The sequence below is a fragment of the Pezoporus flaviventris genome, unplaced genomic scaffold (genome assembly GCF_033815535.1).
Source record: "Pezoporus flaviventris isolate CSIRO_AGI_PZ_B2104156 unplaced genomic scaffold, CSIRO_AGI_Pfla_v1 ptg000129l, whole genome shotgun sequence".
In the NCBI taxonomy this organism is placed as follows: domain Eukaryota; kingdom Metazoa; phylum Chordata; class Aves; order Psittaciformes; family Psittacidae; genus Pezoporus; species Pezoporus flaviventris.
Genome location: NW_026892677.1, coordinates 2,988,137 through 3,008,989, shown reverse-complemented (window position 1 = coordinate 3,008,989; position 20,853 = coordinate 2,988,137). Strand labels below are relative to the sequence as shown.

The 20,853-nt window shown below is 43.9% G+C and overlaps 1 protein-coding gene across 2 annotated transcripts in view; it reads left to right on the top strand.

Moving 5' to 3' along the window:
• DOCK1 (dedicator of cytokinesis 1) overlaps positions 1–20,853 on the top strand; it is a 315,244-nt gene that overhangs the window by 242,955 nt on the left and 51,436 nt on the right. For both annotated transcript variants that reach the window (XM_061478569.1, XM_061478568.1), the window contains exons 34-38: positions 2,909–2,994; positions 3,178–3,334; positions 6,991–7,031; positions 8,415–8,505; positions 11,555–11,674. In XM_061478569.1, coding sequence (XP_061334553.1) covers positions 2,909–2,994; positions 3,178–3,334; positions 6,991–7,031; positions 8,415–8,505; positions 11,555–11,674 — 495 coding nt within the window. The remainder of the gene's footprint in view (positions 1–2,908; positions 2,995–3,177; positions 3,335–6,990; positions 7,032–8,414; positions 8,506–11,554; positions 11,675–20,853) is intronic.

Sequence of the window (20,853 nt, the reverse complement as noted above, 5' to 3'; positions counted from 1 at the left end):
TCTTGCTGAAATAAATATGCCAGCAGAACTTGACAGCGTGGGCTAAAAATTATCCAGTTTCTCTTCTTAGCTAAAGCAGTGCTGGCTGGAGGTGACAGCTTCTCTTCCTCAGCTCCCCCGTGGGGCTGACTGTGTAGAAAATCATCGAATCACTGAATCCAAGACTGGTTTGGGTTGGAAGGGACCTTAAAGCTGCTCTGGTTCCAACCCCCTGCCACGGGCAGGGACACCTTCCACTAGAGCAGCTTGCTCCAAGCCCCTGTGTCCAACCTGGCCTTGAACACTGCCAGGGATGGGGCAGCCACAGCTTCTCTGGGCACCCTGTGCCAGCGCCTCAGCACCCTCACAGGGAAGAGCTTCTGCCTTATCTCTAACCTGAACTTCCCCTGTTTCAGTTTGAACCCATCACCCCTTGTCCTATCACTGCAGTCCTTGATGAAGAGTCCCTCTCCAACATCCAAATCCCTGTCTCCTGTTATCCCCTGCTTCTTTGCTGATGTGCTGAGCAGTGGTGCCGTGGCCAGGGCAGCATCACCAGTGGGTGGCCACACACAGCATCCTATTCTGGTTCAGCCCACAAATGGAGCTCACCCCCTCTGCGCTGGTGTCCAGGGTGCTCTGGAATAGTCACCCTATGTTCTCATTGCCTGTTGGGTGATGAGCTGGCAGGGTCCTCTGCAAGGTTATTTCTTCTTGGTGCATAGATTTTGATGTTTTGCCTTTCAGCTTAGATATCACCGACAGCTTTAGTGCATGATCTCGACTGCAGCGCCCTTCGAGGCTGTCCTTGCTGCCTCCTTGCTGGTGTTCCCAGGGAAAAACAAGGCTCTAATTTTGCTTACAGGCTTTCAGCAAAAGCCTGCCTTGTGCAGCCAGAGAGAGCCTCTGTTGATGGGACACTGCTGGGTGGCTGCAACAGAGGAGCTAATACTGTTTTCATTAGAGCAGCCTTCCAGTGCCTAAATGGACCAACAAGAAATCTGGAGAGGGTTTTGGACAAGGTCCTGTAGGGCCAGGCCAAGGGGAATGGCTTTAACCTGCCAGAGGGGAGACTGAGATGAGCTCTTAGGCAGAAGCTCTTCCCTGTGAGGGTGCTGAGGCGCTGGCACAGGGTGCCCAGAGAAGCTGTGGCTGCCCCATCCCTGGCAGTGTTCAAGGCCAGGTTGGACACAGGGGCTTGGAGCAAGCTGCTCTAGTGGAAGGTGTCCCTGCCCGTGGCAGGGGTTGGAGCTGGAGGAGCTTTAAGGTCCCTTCCAACACAAACCAGTCTGGGATTCTGGGATTCTGTTATTTTGATCAGTGGAAACAATGAGAAATTCCATAGGTTATGGGTGCACAGTAGGAGTTGAAGTGTAGTGCTAGGAGGGAAAGCTCATAGCTCAAACAGAGGTGCAGGACCAGGCAGCCCAGTGTTTCTGGAAGTGCATCCTGTGTCTGGAAGTCTGTCAAGCTGCAGACAGTTCGTTCTTTCATTGGTACGTTATCTGCTGTTAATATTAACTGCAGATGCAAAGTACATCTCTTGACATTTACAAAATGTTAGTACTCTTTGTTCTCAGTCAGGTGGCCCTTTGCTTCTCCTCGGGATGGGTGGGGACTGCTAAAGCAAGTGACAGTGAAAGAACTTGCAGACAAGTGTCCTGTCAATAAACTCACACTGACTAATGGGCTCCTGTTCCCCTGCCATAAGCTCCCTTCTAGCCCAGGCTCTTCTGCTCAGGTCTCTTGACGATAGCTTAGGGATGTCTGTGCTTTTTTAATGAAGAATTAGAAATTAGCTGACTGGACAGATTCACTCCATAGCAGCAGGCCTAGAGGGAGCAGTTTGCATTCATTCCTAACCTGGACCCTAGGGAGTGGAGCAGCAGGGAAAAGCCTCTGTAATCATTAAAAATCCGTTGAGTTATCCAATTTGCATTTAAAATACATTCTAATGCCCACTTCAGTTTGCATTCCCCAGGGAAGTGGTGGATTTCCCAGTGCTGGACACTGTCAAGATTCAGCGGGAAGCTTAGTCTTGGGCCATCTACTCTAGGACATGCTTTCGCCAAGAGAGATTGGACCAGATCATCCTTGAGGTCCCTTCCAACCTGGGATTCTATGACTCTAATATTGCCCAAATAAAAGTATTACTGTTAAGTTGTTTGAAACAACTTCCTTCTCCTCTGCAGTGACTCATTGACAGGTTTATCAAGTTGTGTCCCACTGTGAGTCAGTATCTGTATGCTGAAAGGGATGTTAAGGGATGTTAGGGTGAGGGTTGAGGGTGCTGAGGCGCTAGCACAGGATGCCCAGAGAAGCTTTGGCTGCCCCATCCCTGGCAGTGTTCAAGGCCAGGTTGGACACAGGGGCTTGGAGCAAGCTGCTCTAGTGGAAGGTGTCCCTGCCCGTGGCAGGGGTTGGAACTGTCTGAGCTTTAAGGTCCCTTCCAACAGAAACCATTCCAGGATGCTGTGATTCTATGCTGGGCTGTGCATGTGGCTGAGCTATCCAGCCTTAGGTGTTACATGTTCTCTCTCGTAGAGCTTTCGACATTTCTGCATTTAACTTTTGTTGCTGTTGCCATTATTGCAGGGGACATTCTGTGCCTGGCTTTGTGTCTTCCTTTTCCCTGCCCTCACTCTTGTCATTAACCTCCTTACTTAGTTTTTCATAATGCAAATATTTACACATCATTTAACAACATGACCAATGACTTCTTCAACAAAAAAAAACGTCCTTGTAGGGCAGGGCATCATCATGGATGCTCTGATATCAGCGACTGCGAACTCCTAAAGTCAATCAGGCTTTAAAATAGTGGCTAAACATCTCACCGAGATACCCAACCAGTCTGTGAAGCGTCGAGCCTACAGTAATGAAGTGAAAGATTTGCCATCTGATTATTTACGCTTGCTTTGTTTAATTATAGTTTGAAAACGAGATCATCACGAAACTGGATCATGAAGTGGAAGGAGGCCGAGGAGATGAACAGTACAAAGTGTTATTCGACAAAATGTAAGTGTTGAGGAGCGGTGAGGTTTATGTCGCGGTAAAGGCAGGAGCAATTAGACCACAATGAACTTTGTAGGCTAGAAAGAATTAAAACCTGTTAATGATGCACAGTGCTTAAGATTGCACCAGAGTCAAAGGGGTTTCTTGGACATGCGGTTAACAAGGCGAATGGAATTGGTTTTTCAGCCTCTTGGAGCACTGCAGGAAGCACAAATACCTTGCTAAGAGTGGAGAAACCTTTGTGAAGCTTGTGGTCCGCTTAATGGAGAGGTTGTTGGACTACAGGACCATAATGCATGACGAGAACAAGGAGAACCGCATGAGCTGTACTGTCAACGTGCTGGTAAGCAAAGGGAAGTCCCCAGCCTGAAATGACTGTTGTATCCTTCATTTTGCACCTTTAACAAGAGGGTGGTGTAAAACAAGAGTATGTGTTGGGAACCTCATGAAACTTTGAAGTACTTTTGGGTTTCTTTCCTTTTTTAATGAAGGTGGACCTATGAAAACATGGATTATTCCTTCTTTAATTGATTCTAAGGGAAGATTTAAGAAGAAATGCTTCAGGGCCTGATCTCTGAGGGCTGTTCATTGACATTTACAATTGATGTATGAACAGCTTTATGCAGGAAACCACTTTGACGTACAGAACGTTGGAGTAATACGCAGTTTACTACTGAAATCTTCATGCCTTTGCAATGCCATTTGTATTATGCTCATTGCTCAGCTTTCATATTCAAATTTTTGAGGAAATTTGAGTGTTACTATTTCATTTACAGCAGAAAAAGCTGGGGTTGTTTTCCTCACTGATGTGAAGTTTCCTCCTCTGAGCTATAGAAATTCTGGAGTATCTACTCTATACTAGAATCCTTTGTCCATTTAGGCTAGAGCTGGAAACGGTGAAGTTATCCCCATAGCACTCACATTATGCTCCTCAGTGGAAGCATTAGTCTAAGATTTTACTAGCACAAAATCAGCACATATGGAAAAATAGCAAAATACATTTTAGAGACCCCCAAACATAGTGCTAGCTGGATTTGATTTTTCCACTGGGACTCCGTATCAAACTGTTAGCCACGAAATATTCAGAGCTTTCATCTCCATATCATTACCAAAGCTTTTATGTAGCTTAAACATGCGGGGCACAGACAGTGATTATCATTTATGGGCTGTGGCTGATGGATTTTGTTCAGGCTGGTCTGGAAAGAGCAGAGTAAATAGTTTGTAGCTTTAGTACTTGCAGGTAACGCAGACAGCTTCAGCTTGTGTAGTGCAACCATTGTGCTGCACCGTTGCATAAGCTGTAAGTTAGATGGTGCCCATTAGGATGGGAGAGAAGATGGAGACATCAAATCAAATACTGGGAGTTTATTTTTAGTTTGTTTTTCCTCTCTGAGCACAAAAGAACATTTAGGAAATGGAAAAAAGGGGGGACCTGGAGAGTTCTCACCAGTTTTTGATCTAGTAAGTGCCATTAGTTTGCCCCTAGAAAAGTCGTAGCATCCTCCCGAACAGAATCGGAGTAAGAAAAGCTGCCAGTTCTACCAAGGAAATAAAAACTCACAGACACCGAATGCTTTCAAACATGACAACAATTTATAAACCTGGAAGCGTTTCCTTGGGAAGGTGAATTTATTTCCCCTCATCCTAATACTCCGAATCTCCTCCGAGTAATCCTTGCCGTACCAAGCGCAGGGGGACCGATGGCACACTTGAGGGTTGGTTTGGTTTGCTCTGAGTGTCTGCAACAGCATCACCTGATGCTGATTTTTGTCATCTGAATTCTTCAAGTATTTGTAGATGATAAATATTGTGGGCGACTTACTGCTGCCAAGTTAAATCATCGTGAGACAGCCATGCATTGAAGTCTGCAGGAAATGCAGGAAAGCATCTCAGGGCAGAACTTCCCTTTGCTTTCAGTAGGCGTGATTTAAAACTGGAGCTTGATTTTAAAGTCCCATTTGGCCTCCAGGGCCAGCTGAGCCTTTTCATCATTCTCCAGGCACCTGGAGTTGAATTTATGCCTTTGCAAGAATCCAACCCAGGGCTGATAACTCAGCACAATTCCCACCTGAGGTCTCAAAGAGTTATTAATTGGGAAAGCAGAGGCTTTCACAGGATTAAGTTTGCCTGTATTGAATACAGTTTAAGTCAGAGGTTTTAATATGCATTTAAGCCAGTGCTAATGTTAAAAAATAAAATACAAGTTGTCTCCATTCCCTCAGCTGCTTATTCCGACTGCTGGCAATCCTGGTAAAAGCAAGCATGCCATCAAGGCAGCAGAGCAAATCATTGAATACCAGACTGGTTTGTGTTGGAAGGGACCTAAAAGCTCCTCCAGTTCCAACCCCCGCCACGGGCAGGGACACCTTCCACTAGCGCAGCTTGCTCCAAGCCCCTGTGTCCAACCTGGCCTTGAGCACTGCCAGGGATGGGGAAAATCTAAGGAGGGATCTTGCTCAAAGCTCAGGCTCTTCCCCTCTGGTTACTTTTCATCCCCACCAGTTGCTTGCCCAATTGACTGCAGAGCCGCACGCATGTGGGCCAGCACAGCATAAGGGGGATGTGGGAACCTGTCCCCAAAGATGGGACAGGCACGAAGACTGCTTTAGGGGGAGAGGGATCTGTGGGCAACGTAACATCATCCTGCATCTTCCCGTTTTGCTTGATTTCGTGTCGCTACTTGAGCTGCATCAGAAGGGCAGAGCAGCTGCAGCAACATTGGGATAAAATTCAATAACAGTATTGATCCAGCTAACTCAGAAGTCTCCTGTACTTTAAAAAAAGCAATCAAAACACAAGTAAGGTAAACCGGCAGAAATTGTTCACGTGGCTCAGTTTGTCTTTGGAGTTGAAGTCAAAAGCAGGGAGCGGTTATATCAGCTAAGATGGTATGTCCACAGAATAATACATCATTTCCAACCATGGAATATAGATCAATCATCTTTTGGTTCTGTTTTAAAGGGAGCAGTTTTATATGGAGATTGTGCATCTATTAGAGTGATTTTTTACAGGAGCATGTAGGGACAGGACAAGGGCAATGGCTTTAACCTGCTAGAGGGGAGATTGAGATGAGCTATTAGGAAGAAGTTCATCCCTGTGAGGGTGCTGAGGCGCTGGCACAGGGTGCCCAGAGAAGCTGTTGCTGCCCCATCCCTGGCAGTGTTCAAGGCCAGGTTGGACACAGGGGCTTGGAGCAAGCTGCTCTAGTGGAAGGTGTCCCTGCCCGTGGCAGGGGTTGGGGCTGGAGGAGCTTTAAGGTCCCTTCCAACCCAAACCGTTCCATGGTTCTGTGATCAGTGGCTACTCAGACTGGTTTCATTTCACATTGAAACTTCAATTCAGTGAAGAAATTTCTTTGTATTTTTTTTTCTTAGATACGTTTTCACTTTTGAAAGCAAACTTTAAACTCGATTCAGAAATGCCTTTAATATCTCACCCAATTTATCATTTATTGCATTTCCAATATTGGTCACGTTAACTAGTTTATCTCAAGACTGGAGGCATTCAAACATTTCAGAAGAAAGTGATGATAATGCATGGCATATGGAACCAGATAAATAACACTAATCCAGCTTTTTATTTCCAAGGAAACTTTTAGAATTCAAGGGCAGATGATGTATTGCTCAACTAAGGTTTGGAGTTTTAAATCCACACAACAATTGTGCTTAGAAATGATGGGTTTGCATACTGCAAAGTTTCAAGTGCAGACGATTCATGATGTGTTACTTGCAAATGCCAGAAGCACATTTCTAGCAGTAAAACTCTTCCAAATCTTAACCTTTGCAATGAGACATAAGCCCTAATACGGTACATCATGAAACATCACAGCGTTCGACTTTGTGCGTTAAATAACTTGTGTTCTAGCACTGGAGGCAAATTTCATTTTGCAGCTTTGAGGTCGGTGTTCCACAGTTATGAATTTTTAATTCCGAGCATGTTCTGTGTACATCCCAGGCTGTGAAATCAAAGGCTTTGTAACAAAATGATGTTGTTTTTCAGAACTTCTACAAGGAGATCGAGAGAGAAGAAATGTACATCAGGTTTGTAATCATGACCGGTGACAAACTCCGCTTGCCTTTCTGTAGGGTAACTGTAGGAAATGAAGCTCATGTTAAGCAGTCAGCTGAGGGAAAAGAGGTTAAAAACCATACCTTGAACCTTAGGTGCATTAAAAACTTACCTGGAAAACAGTGAGTGTGAGAAATTAGAGTCGTGACCTATGTTTTGTCCCCCTTCTCCTTCAGTTATATTGTGATGAGCACTGAGGTCCTCAGTACTATTGTCACATGAAGAGAATAGAATCATAGAATAGTTAGGGTTGGAAAGGACCTTAAGATCATCCCGTTCCAACCCCCCTGCCATGGGCAGGGACACCTGCCCAATAAATAAGCCCAAAGTAAGCTGAGTAGGAAAATAAGTTTGCCTCCTGGTGAGGTCCAAAATATGTGACTTGGGGTAAAAAGGGCTATTAAATAATAGTATGACTGATGCCTGTTTGAAATGTAAAGCTTTTAGAAGCCTTTCAAAATCCATTTTCCCACAAAGTAAAACTGGTAATAGATTGTTATGCTTTTTGTAAACCCCAGGGTTCCCAGTCCCCTATTTGTACTTTGGCTTAAAATCGGCTCCACCGTTGTGCTAAAATGATGAAGCTTGCGTTTTTAGTGCCCTTTTAGGTATCTAAATATTATTCATCAATGCATTCTCAGGTGCTTGTTACCTTGTTGGAAGAATTTTCACTTGGGAACTTGTTCCCTTCTGCTTGAATTGTTTGAGTGCTTTATTAGTCTGAAAAAAGGAAGTAAAATCTAGCAAAGAGCAGGACTGGTAACTGTGGATAAACGTGGAGTTATGAGCTGGTGGGCTGCTCTGTTCAGCATCTCTATAAAGACAAATTGCCTCTCACTGGCAAACCCCCACCCAAGTTATCTCCTGTTTCTATTAAGAAACTTACAGTGTGTCATAATAAATATCGAAGCTATGTCATGGTAAATATCAAAGTTATGTCATAATGAATATCAAAGTTCCGTATTTTCATTGGCTTTTCAAACCAGTTTTGATTGATTTTGAATTGCCACTAGTAAAACCCAACAGCCAAATGAAGAGAAACCCCTTCCAGAGGTGGGATCATATTGAAGGTAAGTAAAAAGACTTATATCTGTCACCATGGCTGAACAACTGGAATGAGAGCTCCTGCAAGGCAAATCTGTATTTGATACATTAATCAGCACAAGTCATTTATGCGCATTGGAAAAAGACAACATTAGAAATGCAGATGGTCCTAAAGGTTGTCTGCACACAGAAATAGGAGCTTTAACTAATCCCACATGCTTTTAGTTGGTTGGAGATAGAGTTGAACCATTGTAATCTCCAGACTAAATTATTTAGTAACGTTGAAGAACTGTTGTTTTTATTACTTGCAGGTATTTGTACAAGCTGTGTGACCTGCACAAGGAATGTGATAACTATACGGAAGCTGCCTACACGCTACTTCTGCATGCAAAGCTTCTCAAGGTAAACACCAAAATCCATCACAAGCTTCAAAAGTCAGGTCAGCACTAACCCATAGTGGTGCTGTCACCCTTAGAACATCTGCACTTTAAACTGATTAACGGCTGTGTGCTGTGTCAGAGCATGCGTTCCTCATCTTCATAGAATCATGAAATGGTCTGGGTTGGAAGGGACCTTAAAGCTCCTCCAGTCCCAACCCCTGCCACGGGCAGGGACCCCTTCCACTAGAGCAGCTTGCTCCAAGCCCCTGTGTCCAACCTGGCCTTGAACACTGCCAGGGATGGGGCAGCCACAGCTTCTCTGGGCACCCTGTGCCAGCGCCTCAGCACCCTCACAGGGAAGGATACAATCACTACTTTGGTAATGAACTTTTCTGTGCTGAGAGGTGTCAGAGAGGTGAAGATGTGAGGAGATGGCTCTGACACCTTCAGTCACACAGACCGGTGCATTTGGTTGCCTGTGGGTAGAAGTTCGAATGAGTAACTCGCTGAGTCAGTGGCTATAAAGATCTCACGTATTCCCACGAGGGACATGAAACAGAACTGCCAAATTGTGCACTGCTTGCTCATCACACTTCACATGAATGAACCTTTTAGACATGATAAAGCAGTCATTCCCTGCTACAGGTGCTGCGTTGCCTGCAAAAATGAGGGAATGAACCATGCCTTCAAATGTCAAACTTTTACCTGTTATGGCTTGATCTTGTTAGTCAATATGCTTTATGAGACATTAAATTAGAGTTTAGCCAGTTTTGTTTTTTCTTAAAGAGTGTTTTTGGAGACCAGGTGATTTAGTATACTCCCTTAATTCACTGAAAAGAAATGCAGTTTTCTTTTCTTACAATGGAAATCAATAGAAGATGGCAAATGTAAGGATAATATTTGTCACAGTTTTTCCTCACTAAGTGGATTTTTGTTTCTAAATATGTATAGTTTGGGATTATTTTATTCTAAAAGTACATTAATCTATCTCATACAACATCCTGGTGCTACCAGTGAATAGAGGAGTTTAGTATTCCTTGAGCATCAATGCTGATGTGTGTATAACTTTAAGCGCTTGAGGTTTCTGTCCAACCTTGAGGACAGGACTTTCAATGACACTCATCATTGCTATATATTTCATTACATTGATTTTAATGGGATCACATTTAGGTCAGGACTGAGAGCTTTCCATAATTTCACCTTTAAATGTGTGAGAAGGCTCTCCCTGTGGAGGTAGAGCCACCATCACTTCCTCCAGGTAACCGCAAGCTGATGAAGCATGCTCAAGAACCCAGACTCAAGTGTATTTTCATCCCATTTAGTCAAAATTAAGATGTTCAAAACTAGCAGAAAATGGCTCTTAGGATGCTGAAAAAGATGCCATTGCATTGCAGACTCTGGGAAGTTTGTGTTTCTCAGAAACACAGCTTTGTGGTGCAAAGTTGTCCAAATTGTCTCTTTAGCCAAACCCATTTTGGCCAAATTAAGAAGTAGTTGGGCAAGATTTAATAAGAGGTAAACCTGGGTGATGTTAGTTTTCATGCTTATCTTCATTCACGCAGTCATCTGAACCCATAATACACCTTGTGCTTGAGTAATCTTACCAGGTTGGTTTTGGTCTGTCAGTGTATGAGAGTTAAAACAGAGCAGGATGGGACCTTGCCTAATTTCAGTTCATTGGGAAAACATTCTCATTTTTGGCAGTAGGAACTGAAAGTAGAAAATCCTTCTTTTGTTGGCTTTTCCTATAGTTACCTTACTAAAGGAAAGGTGTGGATTTTCCACATAGATACACTATGGGGCGAGTATTCAAACAGCAGCACATGATTTGCAAGAGACTCAGCTCCTGAGATCTGAGACAGGGCCTTGAGCAACCTGCTCTAGTGTGAGGTGTCCCTGCCCATTGCAGGCAATTGGAACTGGATGATCTTAAGGTCTTGCCCAGGCCAACCCATTCTCTGATTCAATATATAACAGTAACTCTGTGAATAAATCTGCGAGATGCTCATCTCCACATGATCTTTTCTTCTTTTCCTTGTTTGACAGCATTTTATTTGAGCAGGCAGACCTCCTCCTTTAGTAACTTTGATTTTCAGAGAAGAAAGTGAACAGTTCTTTCATCAGTTTATGTTCTGGAATTCAGTTTCTGGAGGCAACAAGTCCTATTGGAGCTCCTATCCCTGACTCTTTTTCAATCCATGAGAAGTTTCATTTGATTTAATGGTTTGTGATGTGATCTGATTTGATAGAGGTTGGTGAGTCTATAAGGTACTAATTTCCTACTAGACTCATGGAAATAGTTACGGAAGGATAGGCTTTAGTGATAGTATCCTGTCTGGGGAAAACTCCGGTATTGTTTCAGCCCCAGGTAGGTTGCAGGGAACGTTAGTGAGAGGAGGGAAGGGCAATGAAGAAGAGGTGATAGGAATACTGAAGTCCTGAGGTTTTCATTGCATCCATTCCTTACTGGACGCTAGAGTAAAAGGTGCAGGGGAGAAAGATGTAGGGAACTGTTCGGTCCTATCAGGTCTACGAATAAATCCATTTAATATCTGGCCCTTGCTTCTCATCCATTAGGCATTTGCTTGAAGAGCAAGAGCTACTAAGACGACCTGTATAAAGTTAGTTGTGCTTTTCTGCGCCTCCAAACATCCTCTATGATTTTTAGCCATTTAATTTCTGTCCTGCAGTCCTTTCCATTTATATTGATGTATCTGCTCTGGGGCTTCTCTCACCATAAACCTGAAAATGTTCATTATGCATCCAGCAGGTTGTACCCATCAGCAGGCCAAGGTTGGTCTCCTCAAACTCTCTGTGGAGAGGAAACTAGCTCATGAAGCTTCCCTCCAGCTGATACATGCAATTGGCCTCCAATTAGAGCATTCAAATGCACTGCCCTTGAGCCCAAGGAATCAAAGTACACAGCTGCAGAAAAAAATCTTTGTTAGGGCATTAACTGTGGTGCCAGTTTTTCAAACAAAAAATGTGTGTTTTCTTTAGCCTCATTTTACTGACATACTTGATAACTTTTGATTTGCTTTCCCTTTTCCCCTCTTTCTTGTGTGATTTAGTGGTCTGAAGAAGCATGTGCAGCACATCTTACCCAGCGGGATGGATACCAAGCTGCTACTCAAGGACAGTTGAAAGATCAACTCTATCAAGAAATTATCCATTACTTTGACAAGGGCAAGGTAAAAAGGGAAGAAAAAAGTCCAAATATGTTTTTCTGCTTTTAAGTTGAATAGTAAACGTGCTTTGCATCCAGTGACCTTCAGGGAGCCTTAAACTTGTTATAAGTTATTTGGAGTGCTTTATGTAAACGGTCCACCAGCTCGCACTTAAAGTAATGATACTAAAAAAAAGAGGCAAGAGAAATCAATGGTACATTTATAACTGCTGTGTTAAGGGGAAATAGATGCACATGCGATGCCATGGAGAAAATAAGAAAGTGATGCATGTAGTTTGGGGGACTTGGGTTTTCTGGCAATTACAACAGCTAAGGCAATCCTTCAGCTACCCTTGTTTTTCGTGTTGTACACAAAACGATTCCCTCAGAGAATGGATGTCTGTGGTTCATGTTATAAGAAGGTGGAAGTGTTCTCAGATGAATTGCAATTGCATCTTTTATCGCACGATGAGTTTGCATTGGGCATTGCATGGTGGGAACGGGAGTGTGCTGGTGTTACCCATCACCAGGGGTGAAGGGTTTAACTTGGTAGACAGGGACATATCAGTGTTTGAGTATTTTATGCACAAAAGTATTAAATAGAGAAGTCAAGATCTCTTTGACAGAATATTTCAGAGACCCAAACTTGGGTTTTCTAAAGCAATCTTTGTTTCATAAATGTCTTGCAAATAGAAATGTCATTTTCGGGCAGAACTCGAACATTATCCAACCAGCTCATGTTTCCCAAGTCAGTTTTCAGCAGAATCAGATTAGTATTTTGATAGGAACACCCCCTAAAAGGTCAACTTTTATACCTTATCTCAATGGAATATTTAGAAGTTGGTAGTAAAGGATACTAACTAAATGCAGGGGCTCGTGTAGGTACCTTGATGCCTGTGCAGTGGGTAGCACTAGATTCCACAGCACGCTCCTGCTGCCCAGCAAGCTTTTACTAACCCTTTAACAGCAGGAAAGGAGAACCTCGATAGAGGTCAGAACTGATTTGAAAGTACATTTTAACATTGCATTCCTCTCTGGAAGGGGAAAAGCCAGAAGTCACATGTTTTTATATTGTTGGTTTACATCTTTATGGCTTCCCAGTTAGTCTTTTATGATGCTCATATACAGGTGGTGGGAATTGTTCTTCTGAGCACCGGGGCCAGTGTGTTTGAGCTGTAAATTAGAAGCTGCAGCATCCTTTCGAGCTGGAGTGAAAACAACCTGGCTTAAAGCTGTAGCCGCCCTGTTTCTGCTGATGGAGCTAATGAGCTGTTTATATAAACAGCAGGCAAAATACCTGCTGCTTACTTTCCAGCCCGTGCCACATTACCCAGCACGGCCTCCACGCCTGAGGGACCTGTGTTAGGCTGAATAAGCATCTTAATTCTTTCAGGTTTTACAGCTAGAAATAAGGCTCTGCCTGCTTTCAAAGCAGATAGCACTGGAAATGCTGTGTTTTCCCTCATAGGTAGATCATAAAACTGAATCTTCATGAGTCTACAAATTTATGGTGAACAATGATATTGAAGGGACCACTGTGATTACTCATTCCTATTCCTTTTATAAGTCGTATCATTCCTGCATGATGTGTGTGTGTGTTTGTGTGAGGAGATGATTCATTTTCAGAGCACTCTTTTCCTAGTTACAGGTCTTTCTTCTCTCATTTTCTGGCTACTCCAAGTGGATGATAACTTTTTGCATTGTTCAATGAAAAGGAAAACCAAAATCAATATTCGCTGAGAATCTGAGCATCTAACATACATTTTGAAATGTCAGGAAGCTCAAAGTCAAGGTTTCCACAGTAGAATTAAGCTAATCCTCTCATTTGGGATGTTCTGACATTAGGTTAAACCAACTCCTTCTGTTTACCTGTGCAGTTTGCAGATGCAGTCCACCAGCTACTATAAATATGCCATTCCATGATGAGGAGCACATCGGAAACAGTATTTGCTGTGTGTTTTTAGAAGACTGTATCAATACACCAACCAATTTGTCTTTTTTTTGACTGTAATCTCCCATCTGTGCCTGGCTGGCAAATCAGTCTGCGTTGATCCCATTACTTTGCTTTCTCTTCCCATCAAGTTAACAAGAGATGTCAAAGAAGGTCGCTTTATCCTGGGCAGCTGTAGAGCTACTTCCAGGCTTTTACAGAATCTCAAGAGTTTTGTTCTTTTGTTGTTGGAGGATTGTGCCTCTTCCCCTCCAGCCTGCTTGATGGGAAGCTGTGGACATGTGGATGGGAAGTGTATATGGTTAGAATCATTGAGTAGGAGAAGTGGAGGAGAAGGATTTCCTTTAACTTAGCAGAGTAAATTGCACTTCTCTTATGGAGCCAGGCAGAGGGAGCTGGGCTGGTTCAGCCTGGAGAACACTCCAGGGAAACCTTGGACTAGCTCCCAGTGCCTAAAGGGGCTCCAGGAAACCTGGAGAGGGGCTTTGGACAAGGGCCTGTAGGGACAGGCCAAGGGGAATGGCTTTAACCTGCCAGAGGGGAGACTGAGATGAGCTCTTAGGCAGAAGCTCTTCCCTGTGAGGGTGCTGAGGCGCTGGCACAGGGTGCCCAGAGAAGCTGTGGCTGCCCCATCCCTGGCAGTGTTCAAGGCCAGGTTGGACCCAGGGGCTTGGAGCAAGCTGCTCTAGGGGAAGGGGTCCCTGCCCGTGGCAGGGGTTGGAGCTGGAGGAGCTTTGAGGTCCCTTCCAACGCAAACCAGTCCAGGATTCAGTGTTGATTCCAGTTCCTCAGGGAGAACACGTGGTGCACATTCAACTGAAGACCAGCCATGAGGCTTAATCCCTAATTACTAAGATCCATGGTGAGATGAATTTAGAGGAGGATATAATCCTCCATACACCAACTGAAATGGAGTAGACCAGAAGTGCTTAAGACATTTGTAATTTAATAATAGAGTGTGGGCTTGCGCTGAAAGTTGGAGTTTGGGCATCTCACTTTGTCTGAGAACAAATTACTATCCTTCACCATGAATATCCCTCTTATTTGTTGCTTCAGATGCATGTAAGATTCCTATTTTGATTTCAGTTTTTTAATACATTAATCTTTGGAGGCTTGTTCTTTTACTTATATTTGACTCTTGGTCCTTGAGCCAGTCTTCTGTAAAGCTGAAGTGCACCTTTCACCTTCAGTAAATTGTCAGAATCAACTCCTGCATTTTGTTGTTCTGCTTTACGGAGTTGATTCCTTGTTAGCAATACTTTTCAATACTCCTCTAAGCTCCTTGTTTCCAAAATGAAATGTTACTTCCAAGTTTTCTTGCTATACTCATAGGTTTCTCTCTATCATTCTTCACTGTGTTGCACTTTCCAGTCTCATCTCCATCTCTTGGCTTTTGCCCTTGTGTCCTGGGTTCAGCAGCAGCAGTCATTTTTCTCCTTCTTAGTAGCTGGTGCAGTGCTGTGGTTTTGACTTTCAGCCTGGGACCAGCGCTGATAACACCGATGTTTTCAGTTGCTGCTCAGTGATGTTTACTCTGACCAAGGACTTTGTGAGCCTCATGCTCTGCCAGGGAGGAGGGGAAGCCGAGAGGAAGCAGAGACAGGACACCTGACCCAAACTGACCAAAGAGGCATTCCATACCACAGCACATCATGCCCAGTATATAAACTGGGGACAGTTACCCAGCAGGGTTGGATCACTGCTCAGTCAGGCTGGGTATCGGTTGGTGGGTGGTGAGCAGTTGTATTCTCTCCCCTTGTTATTTCCCTTATCATTATTATTATTGGTGGCAGCAGCAGTGGTCTGTGTTATACCTTAGTTACTGGACTGCTCTTATCTCTAACAGTGGGAGTTACATTCTTTCCATTCTCCTCCCCATCCCTCTGGGACCAGGGGGAAGGAAGGGGCAGGGAGTGAGAGAGAGACTGCGTGACTGACTGAGTTAAACCCATGACACCTTAGGAGCCTTATCCTCACACTTATCATGGCACTCTAACCTGTCCTTTGAACTGCTCTGAAGTGTTTGCTCTTCCTGTGTTCTGCTGAGGCTTTGTGGTTTTGAAAAGCCCTTAATCCTGGGATTTTCCTGAAAATTGGTAGGTTTGGGTATCTCAGGACACTACGGAGAAGAAATGGCGGTAATGAAATGATGAGGGATGGGAGTGAAATTTTGATGTTGGTCAATGCTAATGAAATGCTGAAGCCAAGAAATACTCAGTGTCACTGACAGAGATAGGGTATTAGCTTTAGAACAGGTTTGTGTGATCTCTAGAGCAGTAAATAAGAAGCAGCATTCTTATCCCTACACGATACAATGTAGGAACAGCAACGTTTTTCACATTTGCCAGTGGATGCTGCAGTCTGTAAATCAGTCCATGTCTTCTGCTGCTCTTTCATAAACTGAAAATGTAGATAAATGCACACTGATCGTTTATTTCTGCTCCTCCTTCCTTCTCCCCACCCTCAAAAAAAGAAGCTTTTACTGCTTTACTGAGCCACAAACACAAAATATTTGTAACTCCGCAGTAAATGCCATGCTTTTGGCTTAAAATGTCTTTTTTCCAGCTCATGAGATGGCATCAAAAGGCTTTTTCTTCCATCTAACTAGAGAGTGGTGAAATTCACCTGCCTGCCAAAAATCAGTGCAAGGCTCACGGCCAGCTCAAATCCCATGTCAGATTGTGAGCCCGTCCTGAGAGCTGTGAAGGACAGAGATTGCTCAGAGAGGAAAGGTACGCCGTTTGACTGCATTCCAAGTGAGGATAGCGAGTTGGTTTAAAGGTTTTTTCCGACCATGGCTCTATCTCCCACATCTTGAATGCCATGCTGGCAATAGAGAAATACTGTGTTTTAATATTTGACTTCAAATATTAAGCTTACCTGATGGCTAATTCATGCTATCTGAAATTCAAACAGCTTGGAATGTCCCTCAGACATCAGGATATTGCACGGTAATATTCTTATCCAAGACTATGTCATTTTTACTGACCATTAACTCAGCGGGAGCTAAGAGATAACCCAAGATCCTCCTCTGCTGCTATTAAGGAACCTCAAAACCTAAATTGGATGCTGCAGTTCTTTCTGGGCAACAAGCAATCCAGCTTCAAAACTGAATTAAATTGCTCCGTTTTCCCGAAGAACACCTCCTTCTGCACGCTCAAAAGTCTTTCCCATAACAATTTACGTGTCTACACAACTGAATTTAGGCCACACACATTTTTCTTACGCCTTCAGTATAAAGGAAGCATTTTCCTTCCCCTGTTGCCAACCTCTCTCTCTGGTACACTCTCCAAATAAATTGTTTCTTGCATTAATGGGTTGTACATGGTACAAATCCTGTGTAGTAGCTCCCTGTACGGCTCATTCCTGCAGAAGACCTGCCATGTCCTGGGCAAACCTGGGAAAGCTTCCAAGGCAGCAAATCTGCAAGGGAGCAGATTGGGAGTTATTGACCTTCAAGAATATAGATTTCATTTATCAGGATCCTTTGCCACAGCCGTGCTGTCCTCACCTGAATAAATTGGCTCTGTAGTAAACAGAGAGATTTTTCAGGGGGTTGTGCAGTGGATTTTAAACACACGGGTCCTGCTGCTCTTATGATGTTGGAGAAATAACCAGCTTTGGCTGAGTTTTAGGGGATGCTGCAGGTAGTGTGGTCCAGCTGCTCAAACACCAGAGTGGATAAGGGACCACTGGAGCTCTGGAGTTCAGGGCACGTGATATTGGCCCAAGGAAGTTGTGAATGCTCCATCCCTGGCAGTGTTCAAGGCCAGGTTGGATGGAGCCTTGAGTGACAGGGTTTAGCATGGGGTGTCCCTGCCCATGGCAGGGGTTGAAACTGGATGAGCTTTAAGGTCCTTTCCAACACAAACCATTCTAGGACTCTATGATCGCCACTTAAAGGTAAGGGAATGGGTACTGGGAAATATGCTAGGATAGTGTCATTACTGCATGTATATTGTACATGAACTAAATCTAGATCATATTTAATTTGAGGCTTCATTTTTTTAGTCTTGAAACATTTATAAAATCCATATTTTATTCATAATATTAATATTCAGTAACGTCTGAAGGGGTGGTTCAGGATGGCAGAAGCGCAGCGGAAGCTCAGCCTCTACTCTGATGTGCTTACAGTCTTGACTGAAAGGGTGGGAAAGGAAAAAGAGTCAAAACCAAGTTTTACTTCTGCTAAACCCATCATTTAATTGGTGGCAATGCTCTGTCGGCATTAATGGGTACACTGCACACATCTGGTTTTAGAATCGTAGAATCCCAAACTGGTTTGTGTTGGGGGAGACCTTAAAGCTCATCCAGTTCCAACTCCCTGCCATAGGCAGGCACACCTTCCACTAGAGCAGGTTTGCTCCAGGGCGTTGCAGTCTGGGATGGGCTTACCGTGATGTGACTCATGGGCTACAAAGCCATGGTGACATGGTAGAGCTCCTCTCCCCCTCTCCTCTCTCCCACTGCTCACCCAGAATCCCTTACTTCTTGATGATCAGGTGCAATTAGTGCCAAATGTCTTCGCATTGAGGTCATGCTTTGAGTCGCCCGGCGTGCTTTGGAAACAGGTTGCAATGTCTGTGCTCATCCAGGCTTCAGTGCAAGAACGGAATGAGTGTGCTTACACAAGTTATTTAGACTTCCAGTTATTCCCAGTCTCGTGCCACTCCAAAGCTGTTTGCCTGAGATCATCTACAAATCTTTTCACAACGGAAAAGAGAGTAGAATTGCTTTGGGGTTGGAGAGGGACTGGTTAACTGTGCAACACGCAAGCAGAGAACCAGGACAGGGAAAATTATGGTAATGCCATTTTGTTTGAAATGAAAATGTGCAGAAGTTATGGATGGCTGAAGTTGAACAGAAAATGGCAGTCAAAATGAAGAAAGGTTAAATGATTTTGAAAGGTTTCACTTGCTGGCTTACCAAACAGCTCAATATTAGTTTAGGTTCTATAAATTGGTCTAGTATTACTCCTCTGAGTCAAAATTAACTCAGCCTTGTATGGGAAAATATACTCCATTCTCTGCAACTGTGCCTTCACTATTAAACTCCTGTTAACTTTTGTTTAGAGATAAAAACACGCTCTGTATCATCATTCTAGATTAGATCCATAATAGAGATAAAAGCATCCAGAGTGTACATTCTGCCTCCTGCTTTCCTGCAGACACGATCCCTCATTACAGTGACTGGATTAGTTGTTGTGATGCGTTTTTCATCTTCATAACAAGCATGAGGTAGCTCCTGCTCATTCCAGTCCTCCACCCGAGAAAAATGATATCGTCCTCCTTGTCATAATAAAACCAAGTGAAGGGGTTGAACATCACAGGGAGCCATAAGGAAAGGTTAATGGAGGTACCAGCTTCTACCCCTTGTGGGCATCGTCGCCTTTCTATCTTAAATTAGGTCACTGCTCAGTCTCTGTTTGCCCAAGCATCTGCCTATTTGTTTTCTTTAGGATTCAAAAGCTCCTTTTCCCTTGCTCAGCCGTCCCAGGGTAGTTTTCTGGCCCATATTTTCCCCTTCCTTGAAGGTCATATATCTCTCCTCCTTTCTCCCTGCAATCTCCTGTAACTATTCTTCCTTTTGCAGCTCCTCATCTTCTCCACCATCAGCAGCTCCCTGCCTCTTCAGGTTGCTCCTTTCCATCCCTTCCCTCTCAGTCTGACAGGACATTCTTTCATTGCATCCTTTGCTTTGAGGGACGGGTACCATCCACTTGAAAACTGGCACCTTGTTTCCAGGGAGGAGCAGGGATGGAGAGCAAACCAGTGGGACCCGAGCTGCATCTTGTTTCTGTGGCATTGACATGAAGACTTGCTGAGGATTCAGCCTGGCTGGGCTCCAGATTGCTAACTCCTAAGGAAAAAAAAAGAAAGAGATTCTAGGTCCCAGCCTTGTGGTTGTGCCTCTAAATCACAGGTAGCTGTACCCTGCCTGACTCCTCAACCAGTGCTGGCAGCAGTCTCGGTCTTACTGATGGTTATATGAGCCCTTAATGTTTTACTTCTAGTTTTATATCAGCATTTAGAACTGGGAGTTTTCCTGAAAGTCTTATTGTTATCCATGTTTTACTGATACACTAAGAAGTGTGATTTCAACCTGCAGATTGAAAGACAAAATTCACCCAACATTGATGTTGGGCTTTGAGCGGTGGCGGGGTTCATTTGTGTTGTTCGAGGGGTCTTTTGGCCTTCATGGGGTCTTGGGGAAAAAATGCCTCTTAATTTTCATGGTGCTTTTAAGGATTAGGGGGTCCGTATGTGATGCATGCAGGAATCAGTTGTGTGCATGAAGGTTTCTCCAGGGGCACTGTTCCCCTTCTCTCTCCCCAGCATCTGTTTCCTACCACCTTTGAAAGCTGTGGTGCTTCATCGCTAACTCTTCATTCCCAAAGGTGGATGTCTTCAGGGGAGGGATGGGGAATCGTGTGTTCATCCCTTTTCCTCAGCCCTCCTCTGCAAAGAGCACCCGATTGCTCTTTGTAGCTGCAGCCATCTCAGTATTTCACCAGGGGAAGGACCATATGGCACTGTGCTGAGAGGAGAATTAGGTGATGTGGACAGAGGATTTAAATTGAAGATGAAGGGTAATACAAACCACATGGATTTATAACTCATTCCAAATCTCATCCGTTTGATAAAGTGAAGTCAGCAGTGCCAACCAAATGTCAGCAGCAGAGGCAGGTCACCAGGTTTGATGTTAGATAGCCTGGTGTGCTAATTGAAGCATCTCTTTGCTTTTGAGCCGTTCTTTACATTTAGAGAAGGCAAAAATGGAACAGACGTATTTAAAACGTTCTTGCTGCTCCTCATTAAGAGTTTTGGCTTCTGAAGAGCTGAAGGAGATTGTTAGATTTCTTTGGGTCAGTTGAGACAGCCGCTGAATTTCATGGTTGGGGAGCAAGAGAGGAAAGAGAACCAATGGAAATGCAACGAATACTTGTGCAAAGCAGTGTCTGCAAGTTGCCTGTCCTGTGTAATAGAGACTATAGATATTAGAGAGGGTTGGTTATGAACTATAATCAATCAACAGCATTTATCTGAAGTCCCAGGTTCTGGGTTTCTTTGTGGGCAAGCTGTGTTTATACATTATTGGACACCTAGTTGAGGTAACAGGAATCATTTTATTTCTGAAGCAGTTTGATCATTTTACTTGATTTGTTTCAAGTCAGTTTGCATTCCCTGCCAAAGAAGGTTATGGAGCAGATCATCTTGAGTGCCATCACATGTCACACACAGGACAACTGAATG